Source organism: Amphibalanus amphitrite, unplaced genomic scaffold (assembly GCF_019059575.1).
Source record: "Amphibalanus amphitrite isolate SeventyFive unplaced genomic scaffold, NRLGWU_Aamphi_draft 000618F_arrow, whole genome shotgun sequence".
NCBI classification, from domain to species: Eukaryota; Metazoa; Arthropoda; class Thecostraca; order Balanomorpha; family Balanidae; genus Amphibalanus; species Amphibalanus amphitrite.
In genome coordinates this window covers 351838-374007 of record NW_024882112.1, presented here as the reverse complement: position 1 = coordinate 374007, position 22170 = coordinate 351838, and the positions used below count along the sequence as shown (strand labels likewise).

General features: G+C 46.3%; 1 protein-coding gene across 2 annotated transcripts in view; it reads left to right on the top strand.

Annotated features, from left to right (window-relative positions):
* The first annotated feature begins 525 nt into the window (after positions 1–525).
* LOC122363379 (diacylglycerol kinase theta-like) overlaps positions 526–22170 on the top strand; it is a 50590-nt gene continuing 28945 nt past the window's right edge. The window contains exons 1-9 of one of the 2 annotated variants that reach the window (XM_043332584.1): positions 526–850; positions 14156–14235; positions 14671–14773; positions 15239–15459; positions 15887–15968; positions 17215–17304; positions 17494–17610; positions 17950–18084; positions 21071–21211. In XM_043332584.1, coding sequence (XP_043188519.1) covers positions 721–850; positions 14156–14235; positions 14671–14773; positions 15239–15459; positions 15887–15968; positions 17215–17304; positions 17494–17610; positions 17950–18084; positions 21071–21211 — 1099 coding nt within the window. In that variant the 5' untranslated portion in view covers positions 526–720. The remainder of the gene's footprint in view (positions 851–14155; positions 14236–14670; positions 14774–15238; positions 15460–15886; positions 15969–17214; positions 17305–17493; positions 17611–17949; positions 18085–21070; positions 21212–22170) is intronic. The other variant, XM_043332583.1, reaches the window with a different exon arrangement.

The following is a 22170-nucleotide window of genomic DNA, read 5'->3' as shown; positions in this document are numbered from 1 at the left end:
AAATTTGACGACTTTGACATAATGGCCACTGACCTATAATCTGTTACATTTGACCCCTGCAAAAATGTTACAATTGTCCCCGTCGCGCCTTGACATATTTTAGACGAAACTGGCGCATAAAGATGTTGCATGTACAGCATTTAATGCTTTCAATTTATGTTCTATGTTCATAGAACACCTACCTATGTTCCTCGCACCAGCGCTCAACAACATAAAACATCTAAGATCTTCATGTTAGGCCTTGGTCCAACTAAAATTGGCATCGAGTCGGGGCACGTGACACTGTACGAGCCGTCGCGCCCATCGAGCCGCCGCTGGCAGCGGGCCTGCCTGCGGCCGGCTGCCAGCCGCGGCCCGGCGCGGCAGCGCCACCTCCCGCCGCCGGTCTCGGCGCAGCGCGGCTGTCGGTGCCGACGCCGGGCCGGCTGACACGCGCCGTCATTAATTTCGATCGACGGGTTCAGCTGGGCGGCTGGGCAGCGCCGCGCGCACGCGCCGCTCTGGCGGCGGCCTAGTTCGGTTTTCGGTCGCCAGGCGGCGGTGGGCCGAGCGGCGTCGCTGGCGACGATGTGTGGTGGTTGCTGGCCAAATGGCGGCCGCCGGCGGCGCGTTTAGTGCAGTGCGACACCCATGTTGGACGCCGCAGGCGACATGACCTAGCCGGCAGCAGCGGCGGGCCGAGCGGCAGTGCACCTGTGGGCCGCTGTGCCAGCCGGAAATATGGCGGCCGTGCCCAGCCCCGAGAGCCAGGGCCACTTCTTCGTGAAAAAGACCTTCCACCGGCCGACCTACTGCCACCACTGCACCGACCTTCTCTGGGGCTTCATCGGCCAGGGATACATCTGTGAAGGTGAGAGCCGAGTCTGCCCCGGTGCGGCCAGTATCGCCGGCAGACCATCGCGACCGTCTCACGCCCGCCGCTCGACCTGTTACGCATGCAAGCGGGGCCGCGGCGATCGATCGCAGCGTCCTGCACGCCCCGCACCGACTATGACCTTGTACAATAGCGAAAAGCGACAAATGGCCAGTTTGGTGGCATCCGACGCAAATGGCAGAGCATCAGGCAATTGGGTTTTAGCGTTCATCTACACAACGTCAAACAAACCTTTTCTCAGCGGCCGTCTAGCTTTGGGTTTTCAAGGTCACCCACAGAAATACGATAACAATGGCATTCTGTTGTGATGCGCTGCGCATTATTTAGCAATAAAATCAATGACCGTTTTTTTCTAAGCGTCTATAAGTAAAACGTGCTGCACTGTCTTTTCTAATTGTCCGTTTCTTTTCTCTCGACCGTTAAGACGAAACTATTTCCAAGAGAGAGCGCAGAAGCGTCGGTTCCGCTTCTAGGGAGACTGGAAACGCGTCCCCCTCAATTGGATTTCATTTGGAGGCTATAAGTTGCCCAAGCAAAATAGACTTAATGCGCTGAATGTCTCCGGACTCCCCACTGCCCATTCTGCAAGCTCTTCAGCTGTGTAAGTAAAAGCAATGCACTAAAACAAAAGATGGACTGTTATATAGGTAAATCGGCAGTGAAAGCAAATCGATAACCTTTTCAGCATTTTATTATAGGTTAACTCCAATAACATCGCTTTGATTCGCTTTCATTTGAGTTTATGTGTTTTATGTATGGTAATCGCAGCCGGTAATGAGAAAGAAGAAAAAAACGTTTGCTTTAGAATCAGGTCATGTGTGTACAAAGCAAAGTAAGGAAATAACAAAGTCAACACAAAATGTAGGTATTCCATGATTGCTGTGGATTTTTTTTTTCGAAATAGAAATAAACATTTGTAGGGGAGAACGGGGTTAATTGTAACATTTTTTGCATTTTATCATCTGGTGCAAACACGTTTGCAGTTATAAAACTCTTTCTTTTATTTTCAGAAACTATGATGTTTTGTCTTTAAAATGCTGTTAAAACATTTCCGAAATAACTTATTTTTTGGGTCAAAATTGTTGTCCGAAAAAGTCAATTCATCTGTTACAATTCACCCCAGATACGGGGTCAAAAGTAACTCCACCCGGGGACAATTGTAACATGCTAATTTACAGGCTACAGCAACACAATTTTTCCCAAAACTTTGATTTAACAAAAGTATTGAACACTTGTTCATCTTCCCAGACTTGTTAGAGGCGGTTCTTCTCAGGAAAAAAGGCTTAAAACCTCGCCTTATACAGGGGTTGGATGGACCTCCTCTCCCTCGGTTTTTCGCAAATAAATCGCGTAAAAAGCTGCCGATTGCGACAAAACTTACAGCTCTCTTAATTCTAGCAATGTTTCATCTCCCTTGAAAATTTAACGACTTTGACATAATGGCCACTGACCTATAACCTGTTACATTTGACCCCTGCAAAAATGTTACAATTGTCCCCGTCGCGCCTTGACATATTTTAGACGAAACTGGCGCATAAAGATGTTGCATGTACAGCATTTAATGCTTTCAATTTATGGTCAACAAGCTTGCCAACGCTTACAGAAAGTCTGAAGTCGATATCTTTTCAATGGCGGGAATGAGCTAATCAAATATAACGGTATAAAAATTTATAAAATGCACTCAAAAACACATTACTGTGCACAGCCATCGACATACCCGGCACTTTCGCTTCAAACTCCGTTGGGAAAGGCAGTAAAGAATTACGCATTTTCGGTCTTAACATCAGCTCATTCTATTGGTAAGTTTATGAATTATTAACACTGTTACAATTGCCCCGTGTTACATTTGACCCCGCTCTCCCCTAACTGAAATACAGCAGTCTTAGGTCTATGACGTGTTAACCCGCGCCCCGAAGGGGGGGGGGGGCGAAACGGCCCCCCCTGTCCCTTTCGGTCGATATCTCCTAAACGGCTGGAGATATCGCCACCAAACTTTCAGGACCCCTCCGGGCATCAATTTTACACATTGTGACCAAAAATTTTTTCCAGAGGCTATGATAGGTTGGCCACAAATGACGTCAGAGTGACGTCATGTTCTGTCATTTTCGACCGAAAAAAGACCTTCGCGAGAAGACCTGTCAGGACTACAGCTTTGAAGATACAGAAAAATGATCAAGACATAAAAGGTGTAGAATTGACAGGGCTACAAAACTGCTATCCCGAATTTTTGAAATTTTTGAGTTTTGACCCCCAAAAATCAAAAAAGGATTTTTTTTTATATATTCGCCAAAAAATCCAAAAAGTTTTTTGAGTTTCGAAAAAACCGGAATATATGTGATAGTGCCCACCGTCTTCTATCCACATACCAAATTTCAGATCGATACCTCGTTTTTTGGCCAAGTTATAGCGAAAAAACTGTTAAAAAATGATGACGTCAAATTTTCAAACTCAATTTTTGGCAATTCTAGAACTCGTAGAGCAAAACGAAGACCACCATTAGACTCCCCGAGACGAGCTGCATCGAATCGATACCCATTTTATGCAAAAATATCAACTTTGAAATTTGACCTAATTTGACCTGACCTTGACCTGACCTTCACCAAAACGTGACCTAGGCTGGCCCCAAAGGCTGCCTAACCCACATAATCGCATTTGTCATGTAAAATGGACCATGAAACATGTATCACACGACACATTCATATTGGCCGTTTTCACGACGGAATAGCAGGCATCTATTTGATACCAATATAATCCTTTGGTTCCTCAGGAATTTTAGTAGTTCTTTTTAGTAGGTTTACCAGCTTTCGAATGAATGGCGCGTTAGTTTGCTATTTTTCTATTAAATATCACATCGATTTACTTTATCTAAGGATTTATTACTAACATCAACATAAAGCGTAAGCACAATTACAAAATTATGAAATTATTAAATACTAGTACAATAGTTAAAAAAAGATACTGAGTTGCCACACTACAAAAGATATATTCATTTATGGCGCACGACAGACATTTAGAAAGCAGCGCCCTGTTTTATTGCACGCTGCTAGCCGCTTCCATTGGGTTTTGCAGGCCGACGTCATTGGTTGTTACACGTATGATGTCACGCGACTTGTGGCCTATCACGGCTCTTTAATGATCTCCACTAAATGAATGCAACAATGGCCTTTTAAGTTGATATCTGTGGCAGGCGCGGATACAAGGGGGGGCCATGGGGGCCATGGCCCCCCCCCCCTTGGCCGATTTTTTTCAAAAATAAAATAAGTTAAAAAGTTAAAAAGCTGAAAAGGGGGCCTCCTGAAAATAAAGTGGTCGAAATCCGATGAGTTTTTTTTTTAACCTACCCACTTAGTTATTTCTTAGAAGACTAGCTGAGAAGACTTCTTTGTTAGAAGATTGGTAAAGCTTTTCATAACTTGGAGGTCTCTTATACTCACAGAGATGACCACTTTTACAGGGCCTCCTAACCTGCACAGAGGGCCTCCAAGCCTGCACAGATGTTGAGATGTTGCCTGAACAGCTAGATAAGCTCAATAGACGCAGCTTTTTTTTGGGGGGGGCCAACAAGTGGGAAGATGGGGCCTCCAACAGGTGGGATTATGGGGGGGGCTCCTGGTTTCTAATGGCCCCTCCCTTGGAGATTTTCTGGATCCGCCCCTGATCTGTGGCCATCTGTCTATGGAGCGACCAATATGAAATTTAGATGAATTTACCGGGGTTACATGACTATGAGCAAGCAAATGTGTATCAGGAATGGATTCAGGTGGAGAATTGCGCTGGACCATGAGTGCTCGAGCGCTCCCAATTCCACGCCGGTTTGGCTTTGGAGCCGAGACAGACGATGCGGGTCAAGGTCACCGCTGGGGTAACGCTGGATTGGCTGCGCCCGAGCACCCGTAACGCGGCACAATTCTCCATCTATAGATTTTCCTATTCGCTCAGCATTGTGATACCTAGGTGTTCGTAATAGCAATTACTCTGCTTATGTACTTATCCCCGGTTATTTAAAAGAAGTTTTTGTGAGGGGATATCACGGCTATAGGTAGGTTCTCAGTTGCCCTATTCACGACTTTCAAAGAATGCTCCGATATCTAAATACCGCACAGACCTACTGCATTGGTGAGTCTGACAAAAGGTCTGTGGAATTACATTCCCCCTCACCACACCCCTAAAAACTCATCCAGTGTCCAAAACCACTTTTATCGACTCGCCAAAAAAAACACACACACACACACACACACACTCACACAAAGCATGGGGCATGTCAGCTCTCAGTTCATTTATCATTGTCTTTACCATGGTTCAATTGCATTGCGCGATTCAAAGCACGTGAGTGCCTATATAGTATATATGTAGAAAATAATACCTACAGCAAAACATAAAAAATTACAAAGGCTACAATGCTTAAAAAGTAGGTTCATCAAGGAAGCCCATTTTAGCTTGCGTGGTGTTGCCAACCATGCGATTCCAACGTGGGCTATTCACAACGTCTGCAAAGGCACGTTAACAACTGACAAGCCGCCACCGCTGCCACTTATTCATAGATGGTTGATATCGCAGCTTGAGCGTCAGCAGCGCGGCCCACAACGCGTCGGCGCCAGCGCACGCAGCTGTTGGCACTCGGCAGCCGGTGTTGCGACTTAACGGCCGGCCGGCCCCATGAAGGAGAAGCTCTTGCTGAAGCTTTGTGATCGCCTCATAGCCGCCTTGGATGTCATCTTTCTTGGCAGATCCATCCGTTCAGATGGTACGGTGCAGTCTGGATAAAGGACGAAGTCCAACGCCGCTAACCCCGCGACGGCCACCCCAGAACGTGGCCGCAGACCGAACGGGCGTGAGGGCCGTAAGGGCCACCCCGCCATCCGGTAGGTGGCTGAGCAGCCGGGCGCAGCGGCGCCTGGGCGGCGGCCGCGCTGAGATGAAGTCCCAAACCGCCATGTCGCCATCACCGCCATCACCATTGCTGCAGCTGTTCCCAACCGCCTCCATTGCCGCCGTTGTCAGGTATTGCCAGCAGCCGCGCCGCGGGATGTCAGAAGCCGCGCCTCCAGCGCCCCTCTCCGCACGTGTGCAGGTGCTCTGCGGCCGCCGGGTCCGACGTCCAGGCAGAACATGATATTTCCATGCTGCTCCGACGGTGGGCTGGTCTTGTTTGGGTGTTCCTCCACTGTGACGTCGGTCACGCCTACCCCGGCCAGGGCGCAGAGGCCGACGTCTCACCATCCGGTTGCGGTCCTCAGTCGGGTCGCAACGTGTGCCTCTACCGCAGCGTGGAGCGCGCTCCCGCTGGGCAGCGATACAGCCAAAAGTAGCATAGCATGCGGGCGGCCAGCGCTGCGCCGGACAGCGGACCCATGCCGGGGGTATGCCGGTCTCGGCCATTAGCGGGGTCGTCGGGGCCGAGGCTGTACATACAGCTGGTGACCGCGTGAGCCGCCAATCGAAGCTCACCGCTTATAAGCTCGACGCGGGCATCACACGTTGTCCCGATGGGAGCTCCACGACGCCGCCGCGAACTCCAGCAGCGCGGCTCGCAGCGCGAAGACCGGTACGGACGGCCGGGGCGCAAACGGCGTGCGGGAGTCGCAGGCGACGGAAGACGTTCTGCGGACAGAAAGGGTTGGGCATAAGCTGGTCGGCAGGACACTCTTGAGCCGAGCCTTTGATGTAATTACAGATGATCCAGAAGCATGCACAAAAATTCATGACACACTATTCCTATTTATGTATTTGCTACATATGATATGATATACCAGCTCATGATCAGTGACGCATTCTGGGCAATATGTTCTAAAGTGAAGTAACTGAAGTTACAATTGACAGCTTAAAAAAACACACACACGCACACACATTCGATAGCTTATGAGAATAACATGCCTTGTCTGTTTAATGCAGGAAAATATTTTTCACTTTTTTAGAAACAGCAAAACCGTTGTCAACATGCCATGTCAACTATCTAAACAATTTTTATGGAAACTGTTCTAGCTAGCTTAAAGTTCCACAACGTTTCCGGAGCACTGCACCCAAACTCAGTTCATGTTGCAAGAAAAAACAGTAATAATGCCTCCTAATTTTGAATGAAATATAGGTATGAGTAATTTGATTTGGAAATTGGAAAGCAACAAATTTCCGCACATCATTTTAGCAAAATTACTATTTTCTTCAGCCACCAGGTTTTGCACAAAACTATAGTAAACTTTATGATCTAGTTTACACCAAACCAAAGCCCCTTTTAACAAATGTTGAATAAATTTTAACAATTTTAAAAAATGTATCGTGGAAAAAATGAAAAGTGTAGATTTGTAAAGCCGGGATATTTCACGGATTAGGCACTTAAAGAAATATCTTCACCTTTCTTTGAGCCACCAGCCTTCACCAAGTTTTACACGAATGTAGTGAACCAGACAATGTGGCAACTCAAAATTGTGATGGTTTGAGATAATTATAACGGTAAAAGAAAAAGCAACACAAGGTTCCTTACCCTCGCTTTTTTCACTAGTCCAGATGAGGCTTCAACTGTTGCCGACCTGAGGAGCTATAGGGACTTGAGCTTTCCAAAACTCAATTTCTAAGGGCACTGAGCAGTGTTTGGGTTTCACACGTATGCGATCGTAAGTTATATTAAGTTGACAAAGCAAGCAAAGCAAAGCATGATGCCCCGCGCGTCCACCCGCGACCACGTCCCGCGTCCGACTCCCGACCGCCGCGTGACCCGAGGCTCCCGGCGGTCACGTGACCTACCGGCCGGGACTGCAAACGGCCTTCAACACCATTCTTGTATGACGTCATATCCTACTGAGGTGCTGATTGGTTATTTCCACCGTAGTTATTTTTGTTTCATTGTTTTGCGTGTTTTTCTTATGTGAAATGTAATTAAAAAATTTGCCATATTTTAATCACCATTAAAACATAACTCAATAGGCATAAAAGAAAGCTCGATATATACTTTCCTTGTTTTTAAGAATTCCGGAATTAGATACCCGAGGGAGTAAAGTTGCCACGCTGATTTGATACCTCATAGTCGAAAGGTGGGCTACTAGAACCAAAAATTGCTGTGTTTGTAAATAAATAAGTGATTTGAGGGCAAAAAATGCCCGGATTTAAACTTCTAAAATTATTTTGAACATAAAATATTTCAGTTTGAGGGATGTTAAGGCCTCAAAGGGTAGGTACTTTTTAGGTATTAAATAAGTTCCTCTGCGAAAGTTCCGTCGTGAAAACGGCCAATGTGACCCCCGGTGACCTGACCTCGCTGTGACCTGACCTGGTATCAGTGACCTCAGATAGCAAAGTATGTGTTTGACGAACAATGTACCATCGATGGTTTTCAATAAATTACCAATTTACTCGCTTTCACAGCACATTTCTTGAATTGCCTGTGAACGGTGAAAATCTGACCTTTGACCTGACCTGTGACGTCATCGGTTTGACCTAGGTCAATGAAATTTGGTCACAAGGTAGTTCCCGGGTGGGGCTATCGAACGCCGTTTGAATTTTGAAAATCGGCCGGTAACTTTCCGAGATCTTAGGGGGGGCCGAAACGGCCCCCCCCCCTACGGGTGGTAGGGTCCGCCGGTAGCCCTACGGGGCGCGGGTTAAATGCCTGAGCGATATGAAACTCAAGATTCCCGAAGAACGGTGTTAGATCGGTTGACACTAAATAACGGTCTCGTTGGAAAAAATAACTTTACCGGATTATTTGGTACCTACTTAGTACTTATGCTCAGCTTTTAGCCCGAGGAGACAATTTTCCGTAATCACAGTAAGGGTGAATGCATTTTGCTACTTAAATTGTTGCAGAAATAGCATTAATGGTTTAACAAGTATGTATGATGAATATAAAACATACATAACTACAACCTACCATTTACACCCCATTTTAATTTTGGAAACCCTGCTTTTTGTAAAATCTTTTCAATTTTCTTTCTTTACTTTCTTATTTATTGCTGCGTAGCGACACGCGATAGGTGTCGTTAGTGACCGTCAAAAATCATGTCGACGATTACTGTAGTCATTTTTAGGTCAGGTCAAAGATTTGGTCACCAGAGGTCAGCAAAGGTCAGATGTCGCCTATATTTGACAATATTCGACAAACCGGTGCATACCTCGGGAACAAATAAAGCTCCAGCACCACGGAAAAGACCATGGGATAGTCTTTTTAACGTCCTTTCTGAGCGATGCTCTCAGATTTGACCAAGGTCAACGATGTCAGAGACAATAACAATCCAGCACACGTGCAGGGGGAGTAGAAAGGTACAAAGGCCGCCCTTCCTTGCTAGATGCTCAGGCACGTTAAATGATATGCTTTTTGTTTGTGTGAACTCAACTTTAGGTGTTGACCTTAGGTCACAGTCAGAGGTCACGAAGCTGGCTGAAGGAGGTCACATTGCATATCATTTGATGCAGCAAGTCTTCCCGCGTTTATTGGTGACTTTTCCGACTCGCTAGCTCAATGCGAGCAGGAGGTATTGACGAAAAACTACTATGCCCTTAGTAATGTCATAAATGACGTCACGCATGGTCAACGATGCAGAAGTGAAGCATCGGAACTCCGAACTTGCAATCAGTGTATGAAATCACGAGTCTATGTGCTTGAGCAAGTTTTAGATCTTTCCCGGTGTCAATGTAACAATTTCTATAGCTCCCCCGTTGACTTATAATGGCGAGGTCACGTGACTGACTTGACCTGTGGAGACTTTCTGGGAAAAGGTGAGCTATCAAGTTGTTATATCTCTGATGAAATACTAGATTCCGTAAGTTTCGTATCCCTGTGAGAGCTCCTCTGTCAATGAGGGCGTTGCGAAGTTGCGACATTTCAGGACAGTGCAGATGTTCACTTATGACGTCACAGATCAGTGACCTAACCTGGCTTTAACCCGGCAGTACCTGGAGTATTCCGCCACCCGCCGTTTGCTGTTAAGGTCAATCAGTTAAAGGGACCCTCCCACCTTAACATTAGTTTTGAGTTGAGATAGCCAAGTTTGCGGCCAGGCTCAGAAACCACCATTTATCCTGGTCGCAACCCCCGCAGCTTTATGGTGTTCAAGAAATTTCTTCCCTTTACTTGCAGGGTGGGACCAGCGTGGTCCCTATCTCTTAACCATTACGGGAATCTGATGACGTCATCAGGCTTTCGAACGTCCGTTGAATGTTTGACTAAAACGTTTTGTAGCACGCGGTGGTATATGCTGCTTTGCGCGCAACAAATGCCGCACTTTCAAATAAAGTCGCTAGGAACAGCGGAGATCCCAAAAAGTAAACAAAAGTAAAAGTCTAATATCTTGAAAACCGGTGAATATTTTTCGATGAAATTTGGTAGATATTCGTTTTTGCTCTTTCTGAACCGAGCGACATCACTTTCATGCCAATTCATTAACTTTTCTGAAGGTGGGAGGGTCCCTTTAACCCGCGCCCCGTAGGGGGGGGGCGAAACGCCCCCCCTGTCCTTTTCGGTCGATATCTCCTAAACCGCTTCAGATATCGCCACCAAACTTTCAGGACCCCTCCGGGCATCAATTTTACACATTGTGACCAAAAATTTTTCCAGAGGCTATGATAGGTTGGCCACAAATGACGTCAGAATGACGTCATGTTCTGTCATTTTCGACCGAATAAAGACCTTCGCGAGAAGACCTGTCAGGCCTACAGCTTTGAAGATACAGAAAAATGATCAAGACATAAAAGGTGTAGAATTGACAGGGCTACAAAACTGCCATCTCGGATTTTTGAAGTTTTTGAGTTTTGAACCCCAAAAATAAAAAAAAAACATTTTTTTTTGATATATTAGCCAAAAAATCCAAAAAGTTTTTTGAGTTTCAAAAAACCGGAATATATGTGATAGTACCTACCGTCTTCTATCTACATACCGAATTTCAGATCGATACCTCGTTTTTTGGCCAACTTATAGCGAAAAAACTGTTCAAAATTGATGACGTCAAATTTTCAAACTCAATTTTTGGCAGTTCTAGACCTCGTAGAGCAAAACAAAGACCACCATTAGACTCCCCGTGACGAGCTGCATCGAATAGATACCCATTTTATGCAAAAATATCAGCTTTGAAATTTGACCTTATTTGACCTGACCTTGACCTGACCTTCACCAAAACGTGACCTAGGCTGGCCCCAAAGGCTGCCTAACCCACATAATCGCATTTGTCATGTAAAATGGACCATAAAACATGTATCACACGACACTTTCATATTGTGACCCCGGTGACCTGACCTCGCTGTGACCTGACCTGGTATCAGTGACCTCAGATAGCAAAGTATGTGTTTGACGAACAATGTACCATCGATGGTTTTCAATAAATTACCAATTAACTCGATTTCACAACACATTTCTTGAAATGCCTGTGAACGGTGAAAATCTGACCTTTGACCTGACCTGTGACGTCATCGGTTTGACCTAGGTCAATGAAATTTGGTCACAAGGTAGTTCCCGGGTGGGGCTATCGAACGCCGTTTGAATTTTGAAAATCGGCCGGTAACTTTCCGAGATCTTAGGGGGGGGGGCCGAAACGGCCCACCCCCCCTACGGGTGGTAGGGTCCGCCGGTAGCCCTACGGGGCGCGGGTTAAGCATATACCACCGAAAAGCAAAACTGGTATTCGCAGCATGTAACACATGTTTTATGGGTACTTTTGGGCGTAGAACACGACAGTATTACTCATTTTATCATACGAGTACGTGTTGTGTCGAAAAAGATAAAGAATGCGTGCATCAAGGTCGTGAAGTTGTCACGAGAAATTGCCAAAATTCAGTTCAAGATTTTGGAAAATGGAGAACGTCAATAAAAAAATCGAAGAGAAGCATTTGATTGTTCATGGTATTGGCAGTATAATGGCTTTTACGGCATGTCACCTCGTCTGTTCTGTGATTGTGTATGATTTTTCGCACACATGCCATTTTTGTCGAAAACTCAGAAATCATGACGTCACCAAAACCTCGATAGCTAAAAAATCCAACCATTTTTTCAATTGGCTACAATAAACTTCAATCAATTCCATAAAGGTGCGCAAATATTGGCACGCTCATTTCTTAGCTATAGCGTGACAAAAATGTGGGGGCTTTAACGTTCCCCTCTAAATAACTCGTGGACTTAAGCGCAGTTGATGTCATAGGATACGGCTTGAATGAAAGCAGGCTGACAAATTTCAGCTCTCTATTTTCAGCGTGTTCTACGCTGACGTGAAAACAGCAAGGGGCAGCACCCCGACCCGCACCCCCTACCCCCCTCCCCCCGGCTGGCGACGATTAACTTTGAATTGTACCTAAATGATGCATTGCAATTCATGTTTTACATTTTTCTGGATAAAACGCATCTCAGCTTTTTGAACGGTTTTACGCCCCACGGGCACACGTTGGGAAACAATTGTAATCGGATCATTGAAAGTAATTAAAACGGATCATTGTCGTGGGAATGATGCAGGAAAGTTGTGAACGTCCCGTCTCCGTATAGTGGAGAGCATCGGCAGAGCACGTGCTCCAACGACAGTTCACACTTGTGCCGTCTATTCCACCGACAGGTGTGCACTTGTGCCGGATCCTACGGAGATGCCCGCTTTCTTCTGCTACCTTTAGGTCAAATTAGGATATCCCGCTGATATAGCTTGAGGATCTGTGATGTGGAATTCGGAGCACCTATAATTGGGATATCGATTCAAACTGGTGCCGAACGATATTGCGCAAAATAAATACAACACAAAATCGTACTTCATCAGGGCCATGGATTAAAAATTTTATCTGCTTACAAACTAAAGTCACTAAAGGACTGAGGATTCCCAAAGGTGGCTAAATACAGTGTAAAATACTGAGGTAGCGATGAGAGCAACGATACGAATTTATTCAAACTACCGACTCTGGACATCTGATATGGAACTAATGAATAGATGGAGTGGCTCCAGCTGTACAGTCCTCAGCAGACTGCGTGGTAGGCATTCTTTTTCGACAAAACCGGTAATTACTCAAAGGCTATGTTATCAATCGGTCGGAACTCACTGCAAATAAATACGCCATGCTCCACTACTTCGATTGGGTCTATCACTAAACAAAGTATACAGTATACACCTTGTGTGGCAACAAAATGCAAAACTTTGTTTTGGGGGCAAATACACACTTTTCGGTTTTGTTGCCAAACTGGATGGAAAATGAAAACGATGATAATGCCAATCTAGAGTGCGGAGTCTCGCGCGTCTTGCTGTTACGATTTCTGAGTGACCGATAGCATAGTGTTCGCGTTATTCTCGGTTTTGTAAAAAAAAAAAGAATACCTACCACGCAGTTTGCACAGGGCTGTACATACTGTCGGTCTGTCCGGCCGCCTTCTCGTGTTGCCGGGAGAGCGGACGGTGATCACGGATCTCTAACCGGACGCGGCCACCGCGCCGGAACTACATGACTGGCCACCGGAACCTGTCGTATCACCGGGGATGGGTGACTCACGACACGACTGGACACTGCCTCCCCCCCCCCCGATCACCCTCACTGGCGAGAGTGTAAATACCACAACGGCAACAGATGTTCCATGCCGGGCAGAGTGGGCACGCGTTCATGGATCTGTGCGACTGACGTGACCTCAGGCACTGTTCCGTTCGCACTGTGTCATGTATTTTAGTGCGGCACGTTGCTTCAGCTCCGTTTGCAGACGTTGCACACAGGATGTGAGCAGAATACCGCCAACTGTTGTTCATTCAACTTGCTCCCGGACACGAGGCCTCGTGTAGCAACGTCCCAAGTTGGCTGCGACGGGGTCGCTATTGGTACTTTCTCACGATGACCCCTGGGGGTGGTAGGTACTTCCATGGGGGCTGCGCTGAGCAGTGTGTCTCACACCGGTGCGCCCAGCGGTGTTTCAACAGCACGCTGCTAGCCGCTGCCAGCACATGTGGCAATTTGGGTTTCCATGGAGACATCAACAAGCCCATTGCTCCAACACTACCATAAGTGTGGCGCCAGCTCGCGAAATGCGCTGGCAGCGTGCCGCAAAACAAGGCCCTAGAAGAGCAGTGCCGGGGAGGCCCGTATTGTATCGGCTCTATCAGATACTGTGCCGCCATGCAGCCATGCTGAGCGGCACAGTCTACCCACTCAGTGAATGCTGAACAGCAAACGCCACGGCGCCACGAATGAAAAGAGAAACTGCATGTCCTGTCCTGGTGAATGCTGTAACAACACTAAGGTCTGAAATTTGTATTAATGGCACCAGTACCCTTAATTGACTCACAATAAAAATAATTGCTTTTCTGATTGTCAACAACTGACGTGCGTGTCTGTCGTTTGTTTCAGTTTGTAACTTCGTCATCCATGACCGATGTCGGACCAACGTCGTATCACCTTGCTTTACTATCGCGGCAGCTTTTATAAAGGTAAGACATGTGTGGATGCGTAGTATGATCCTTGGCGCAAGGTATGGAACTCAAAAGAGGGAGTCAAGATAAATGCTTGAATACAGTAATTAAAATATAAAATTCGCTCATATTCATCACCGACCTCATTCGTTGTAAGTTTGTAGATAGTTAAATTCGTCCATGACGTTCCTGAAATATAACCAACAGCAAACTTGATTGTTTAAGCTTGCTTTTTCAAATTTGTGCTGAGAAAGTGGTAACAAATTATATGCATGGTAAAATGAATAGAAAGGAAACACATTCGTTACGACGCCCGTGCCCCGTACGTAAGTACAAACAATAGTTTCTCTGAAGATCAAATGCAAACCTAAGCTCTTAGCCTGCACTTGAATGGCCAATGGTCATCCCGCCGAAATGCAGGGCTGTACCTGAACAGTGCTCCTCCGTCGGCAGAACCCTGTGGCCCACTGCTGGGTGGAGCCTGGACACTACAAGCGGCGCTTCTGCAACATTTGCAGGAAACGGCTGGACGATACCTGGGCTCTGCGGTGTGAAGGTAACCAGCCGCTCACGCGAAACGCAGCGAGAAAGTGCTGCCAATGGGGAGCTGTTAATTCCGATTTGGGGAAGGTCAATAGTTTCCGCCTGTGTGAACGCCTGGGATTTGTTTAAAATGCTCGAGCATAAGAGCTCCAATCTTATCCGTCAGCCAGGCTGACGTTTTATGTGTCACATACCTACAATATATAGTAACATATGCAATTTCAGAGTTTTGTATTTTAATGATGAATGATAAATAGAAATAAGTGAATTAATGAACCTTTTACACCAGTTTTTGGTTAATACAATGCGCGTATTATGTCTAGCGTGAACATATATGTATCACATTGTTCGCAAAATCCTGTATGAAAAACATGCCTCCCTGAAACAGCGCATACCCTGTCGTTACAAAGTCCTGCTTCAGTAACCCCACATAATGTCTGTTCTGACGCCGCTCTGCCCTGTCCCTCGGGCGGCGCAGTGTGCGAGTATTACGTGCACGTGGACTGCCAGGAGTTCGCCGTACCCAACTGCAAGACCAGCTCCGAGTTCATCCCAGGTCAGAAGGTGTCCGAGGTGCAGCACGCGCACCTCTGGCGCGAGGGCAACCTGCCCAGCAACAGCAAGTGCGCCGTCTGCCGCAAGACCTGCTGGTCGTCCGAGTGTCTGACGGGGATGCGCTGCGAGTGGTGTGTGACCACGGTGAGTGCCAACTCCCTCCCCTCCCCTCCCTCTCCTCCCCTCCCCTCCCTCTCCTCCCCTCCCCTCCCCTCCTCTCCCCTATAGGCATGATTCTTTTACCCTCCAACACAGTGCAACTTGGAGTACAGTTTGCAATGTAATTGTTCGATACTACCGTACCTTTGTAAGTTAACCTAAGCAAATGCCATTTACAGGTGCCTTTAAAAGATAATGATTTGGCATATTGCTCAAACTACTTTTGTCAAAAACATATAAACCACCTTTTCCGATGTCCCTTCTCATCGTAATTAATATTGTTATGCGTTAATATTTTGTCAACAATATGCAGGCGCTCTTTTGAATACTATTGTATCAAAGTATGTTTTTACCAAGGGCATAAATATTGTCCCTATGTGTTCATTATACGTCATCGCGGTTCATTTGGCAGGTACACGCGCCATGTATGAAATACATTCCACCTCAGTGCAAATATGGTGCAATGGAGCCGCTGGTTCTTCCTCCAAGTGCAGGTGAGGATATAAATGCACCCTCGGCAGAGTGTACGTACGAGTATGTCCGACAGATATGACCACAGCCTCGGCAGAGTGTATCCAGCTGGACGGCAGACTGGTGTATTGCTGCTCAATCGCTGTTAAAATCACTCAATCACTCAATGATGCGTTCTTATGTCCGTTTGTGCATTTGAACGTTTATTTTTATCTTTGGAATCCACAAGTGGATAATTTGAAAAACGGTTATCATGCAACTATCTAACGTATACGTGCTAGATTATTGTAAACATATTGCACCATGAAAGAAAGCATGCTAGACGGATTGCCAGAACCATTTGAGGGTCAATGAAAAATATCGTTTTATACCCCTTCCAGCCACTGGCAACCAAACCGCTGAACTCATCCAAATAGCTGGAAAGGACCAGCCTCGCTTACCGACTTCCGTCTGATGTGTACACCATTGCACTGTCTCATGCAACAAACCATACCTACTTGGTAACCAACAAACTAAAGCTGAATGAACTTAAACAGAAATCCCAGACCGCATTGGCTTCAAATACCTACCGTGTGTGATGATGACGGAAGTATTTGAGTTACGAGGCTTGAAATGATCTCACGCATGTCAAAGTGTTTTTATTTTAGGCAAAATAAATATCTAAAACAGTAAAACACGTTTAACGTTTAAACAGTAAAACGTTTTACTGTTTTAGATATTTATTTTGCCTAAAATAAAAACACTTTGACATGCGTGAGATCATTTCAAGCCTCGTTATATTAATAATAATCATGTCATCCATCCTCGCCCATATAAAAATATTTGAGTTACTATGTATTTTTATCATTGCAACGTTTCACTTGGTATATGCATGGATGGTATAGGTATGCGCTCAATGCATAAAGCCAAGAGTTTCAACCCCTTTTCAATGGCTTTGTCATTCAATACCTAATCTCGAGTGACGATATGGCGTTCGACAGTTGGCATTTGGCTGAGTAATACTCTAAAAAAATGGTGGACAAGTTTAAATAAATCGCGAAACAAACTGAAAAAGACTTGCCCGCAGCTCGGTGGAATACTGAAAATATAATTATTCTTTTGAAAATGCAGCTTGGGTGTTTGTAATGGACGAGTCGCGTGGGAAGTCCGTTATTACCCTCACATCCCGCGGTTCCTTATTATGGGATTCTTCCCCTTGGTTAGCAATCTCACACCGTGACACATTATCTTTTCTCGTGCTCACTAATCATGTCGGACGTTTGCCTGCAGTGAGTTTTCCACGCACAGAGGTGCCCAGGGATATCCTTCTTGGTATGATCAGCAAACGAAAAGAAGCCATTCCGAAGGATTTTTCTGCGCGTAAGTAGACTAAAAAAGGAAACATTTGCATTACTTCAATCCACCAATCTTCTAGATTTGATATTTTGATATAATAAAATGTATATTTTGGCACGTTTATGAGCACAAACTGTAAAAAGGTTTAATTTTGGAAACGGGTAGGTAAGTAAGGATATTCGCTGACGCGCTATGCATGTTGCCCTCTTTCAGCTCGAAGCATATCGGAAGAGTTCAGTAGCGGTGAAGTGAAAAGTCACGAAGACGGGCTGGAACAAAAGAACAGTCGAGAGTCCAGCAAGAAGAAACAAAACGATGAGCAGGATGATGGTAACCACACCCTGGGCGAACGTATGTTGTGAAAAACGTATATTTATATGGATGGGAAATTCGCATTGGTTCAGTCACCGATAATGCACACCACTTCCATAGTTGCCTGTCACAATATGTAACTTCACTCCTCAGCGCTGCCTGGTGATCCTTACGGAGCTGGTCTGCCCCTTTGCCACTGTGTGCAGTTCGTAATGTTTGGACTATCTTCCAGTCTCTCCTGTAAGCCCTTTTCATTCAGCCAACTGACCCGCCACTTTGCCGCCGAGCTTTGTTGTCCGATTTACCACGGCGCAGTGCTGACCTGGCTAACGGAATCCCCGCTCTGCTGTCATGCAGTATTGATCAAGGTGTTTGACGGCAACTGTTCGCTGCGGAGACGGATGTTCCGGACGATAGCAGTCAGCAGGTCGGCAGCCACCGACGCCATCTTGTCCACGGCGCTGGCAGCCTTCCACATCGGCTCCAAGTCAGGTCAGTCTCGGCAGTCTTACTCTATGATAACAGAGCTGCAGAATTCCTCCATATCGGCTCCTCCAAGTCAGGTCAGTCTCGGCAGTCGTACTCTATGATAACAGAGGTGCAAACTTCCTCCATATCGGCTCCTCCAAGTCAGGTCAGTCTCGGCAGTCTTACTCTATGATAACAGAGCTGCAGTGGAACATTCTCCACATCGGCTCCAAGTCAGGTCAGTCTTGGCAGTCGTACTCTATGATAACAGAGCTGCAGAATTTCTCCATATCGGCTCCTCCAAGTCAGGTCAGTCTCGGCAGTCGTACTCTATAAAAGAGGTGCAAACTTCCTCCATATCGGCTCCAAGTCAGGTCAGTCTCGGCAGTCGTAACTCTATGATAACAGAGCTGCAGTGGCACTTCTTCCATAGCGGCTCCAAGTCAGGTCAGTCTCGGCAGTCTTACTTCATGATTGAGTAGATGTAGATGTAGATGTAGATCGGGGTATAGCCTTTGTAACGGCACCCCTTGTTTCTTAACTGTCACTTTAGCCATAAATATGGATGCTACGACTAAGCAGGTTGACTAAGCACTAAGCGTAAACAAAATGAGCGTGCGTGCCTGGAATTTGCTACTAGCGGGGGTTGGACAAAACAAAAATTACAACAATGAGCGGTCCATTCTTCTTCAGATTTATACGCCTGCATTTGCATTGGCCTGCTTCAAGCTTATTCTCCGCTTTCTTGCTTTCCACATATTGTATTATTGTACAGAATATCTTTTTTAACTTTTATCTCTTCATGGTTCGAACAAAAACTTCCCAATAATCATTGCTTGGTTTTCCTGCATAGGTCTTTGTAGTAAAGTTGCTTTTCTCCTCTCTTCGGTTATCTCTTCATCTGTGCATTCTAGCAAAAAATGTTCCGTATTTTCTAGCTCACTTCCACATAGATCACATTCTGTGCTTTGTCCAATGTGTCTTTTCCTGTCATTCAGTGGGAGGGTTGCAGTTCGAGCCTTGAATAATATTATTGATGATGGCCTGTTGTCATACACTAAATCTTCCTTGACTTCATTTTTCCATTCTCGGTATAATGTTAGGCTTGTCTTATTTTGTACTTCTTCTTTCCATCTCTCACTGTCTAATTGCCTCGCTTTCTTCACTAACTCTTGTCTTGTCATTCTTTGCATATCATCTGCAATTCCAAATGCTTCTGCATATTTGAGATTTGTTTTTGTCCAGTTACTTCTTGTGTGCGTTTTCATTTCTTCTGTGATGTTCTTCAGAAGCTCATTTTCTCTCATCCATGTATATTCTTGAGATACATAAGTCGTCCTTTCATTATTCTTGTTTTCATTTCTGATGCTCCTATTTCTCCTCTCAGTGAACAGTTAGGTGCATAGATAGGAGCTCCTAGTATGCTTCCGTATACCTTGTTCTCTTGTCTTTGGAGATGTCTGATCTCGGAATCTGTCAAACTGATAACGCTTGATCCATATAATATTGATGGTATTGCTACACTTTTCCAGAAGGTTTTCCCAATCAGTAATCTTGAACAGCTTTTGTATACGATTGGTAGAGTAAGATTTGCCATCTTGCATGCCTTTTCCATCATTTTTCTCTTCTGCTCTGTTACTCCTCCTGAGTAACAGAGCTGCAGTGTGACTTCTTCCACATCGGCTCGAAGTCAGGTGAGGATAGGCATCCTGTAAGAATGCATGTGAAGTTAACCCTCGCCGGCCGAGGGGGGGGGGGCGGGTGCCGCCCCCCCATAGGGTTTTTTCGCGATAGCTCCGAACACGCTGGCGATAGAGAGCTGAAACTTGGCATACCTGACCTTTGATCCAAACCGAATCTTTTGACACCAACCGCATTTTTGGGTCAGGTCAGGTCACTGACCTATGACGTCATAAGTGAACCTCTGCACGGTCTTCAGATGTCGCAACTTCGCAACGCCCGCACTGCCAGAGGAGATGTCACAGGGAAATGAAACTTGCAGGATCTAGTATCCATTATGAGTCCCACAACTTGTATATCTCGGATTTTTCCTAAAGGTCATATGAGGTCAGGTCATTTTCGTGACCTCACCATTATAAGTCAATGGGGAAAAATGAAAACTGCTACTCTGGCGCCGGGAACGATCTCCAACTATCTCAAGCACACAGAATCGTGATTTGATGCACTCCTTGCAAGGTTAGATGCGTCACTTTTGCAATGTTGACCTTGCGTGACGTCATTTATGACGTCATCAAGGTCATATTAGTTTTTCGTCAATAACTCTTAATCAAATTGAGCTAGCGAGTCGGGAAAGCCACCAATGGACTCAGGAAGACCTGCCGAATCGAATGATATGCGACATGACCTCTTTCGACCAGCTTCGTGACCTGGGGGTGCTGACCTGACCTTGACCTGAGGTCAACACCCCAAGTTGACCTGACCCGGACAAATAGTATACCATTCGACGCGCCTGAGCAAGACGAACACGATGCTGCCAAAATCGGCGCTCTGCGGCCGTTTTTGCGAAGTTATTCACCAAAAACTGAACCGTACCTTGGGGCACTTGACCTGACCTCAGAGGTCACCGGTTGTCCTAGGACCTTAAAATCGGGCACCAATCTCTGCGTCTCGTAACGGCGCACACGCTCGTTTTTTCCGCGACGCGCTAGCTCCACCAGGGGCGAAACGGCGAGGGGGGGTCGTACCCGCCCCCCCCCCCCTCGGCCGGCGCGTATGTAGAAAACCAATAGGTCCGGCGAGGGTTAAGCCTTCATAATGTATAATTATGTTTGTTTTAACATAAAATATTTACCTTATATTGGGCGTAGCTTAACTTGCATTGCTGATTTGTCTGTTGTAGCGGACAAATACCACCTGAGTGACGCCTATATAACCTATGCCTATGTTACAGCGGACAGGTATGTACTACCTGAGTGACCTCTATACAACCAATCTGTTACAGTGGACAAGTACTACCTGAGTGACGTCTATGTCTCACTGCTCGTTACAGCGGACAAGTACTACCTGAGTGACGCCTACTGTGAGGAGGAGGCGGAGCTGGACGGTGGAATGCTGGTTAGGCAGCTGTGCAAGCGCGACGGTCGCCGTCCGGCGGTGTTCCTCCGGCTACGACAGGAGACAAACCACTCAGGTACCTACGCGCCAGATTACGAGAAGCCACCACACTGTCTGCTCTTCAGGCACGGCTTTTGTGTTTGTTTTGTTGGTTTAAGCTCTTTCGGTCGAACGAGTCCATGGTATGGTCGGAAGGATGATAGGGAATAGAGGGAGACATTGGTCTGGGCGGGCACCCTGGTGAATTGTCGGGGCTGAGCCCATCCAGTGGACAGGCCCCTGACACTCACCGCGCCCGACTATGGGTCTGCTCATAGGGAAGCTTCCCGCATGGGAGTTGCCCGTCCAGCCAGGAACAGGGGGTTGAGGTGTGGAGAAGGAGGATTTGAATGTCCTGAGGATGGAAACGATGGAACGGATGCTCAAAGTTATGGTCATTCGAGTGACACGATATACTGTGGAGAGACCGACCCAGCACGAACCATTCAGCCCCAGGGACCCAGAGGGCAGACGACTAAAAGTTTGGAGCTGCAGACATTCTGCTACAGATATGAATCAACCAACAGTGTCTGCTTTGTAGCACTTTCTTTATTGGAGGAATTGCAGTTGGTCAGGTAGCTGACTTGCAGTCTTGTATCAACAAGAATGTGCTAGTAGCGCCACCTGCAGAATATCGATTCCGGATAACCTAGCACACACCAGCGCGGCGGGGTATCACTGCCATGTCAATTAGAACCGATGTCGTCACTGATCTAAGGCTCCCACAAGATAACGTTCGAAGTATACCGTAGGCTCTGTGGTCCCCATTGTGCCCTCTGCACTACATACTCGTGTCCTTGAATAGGTATATTTATGTGAATACCTACACATGGCCAAGCCTGTGCCTTGTACATATCTGTTAGATCTTTTCACCTGTGTCCTGTCATACCCTGTGACCGAACAACCTGCCAGATATTTGCCATTTTCTGCCTGTAAACCTTGCTGTGACCGCCCCTGTGACCGCCCCTGTGACCGCCCCTGTGACCGCCCCTGTGA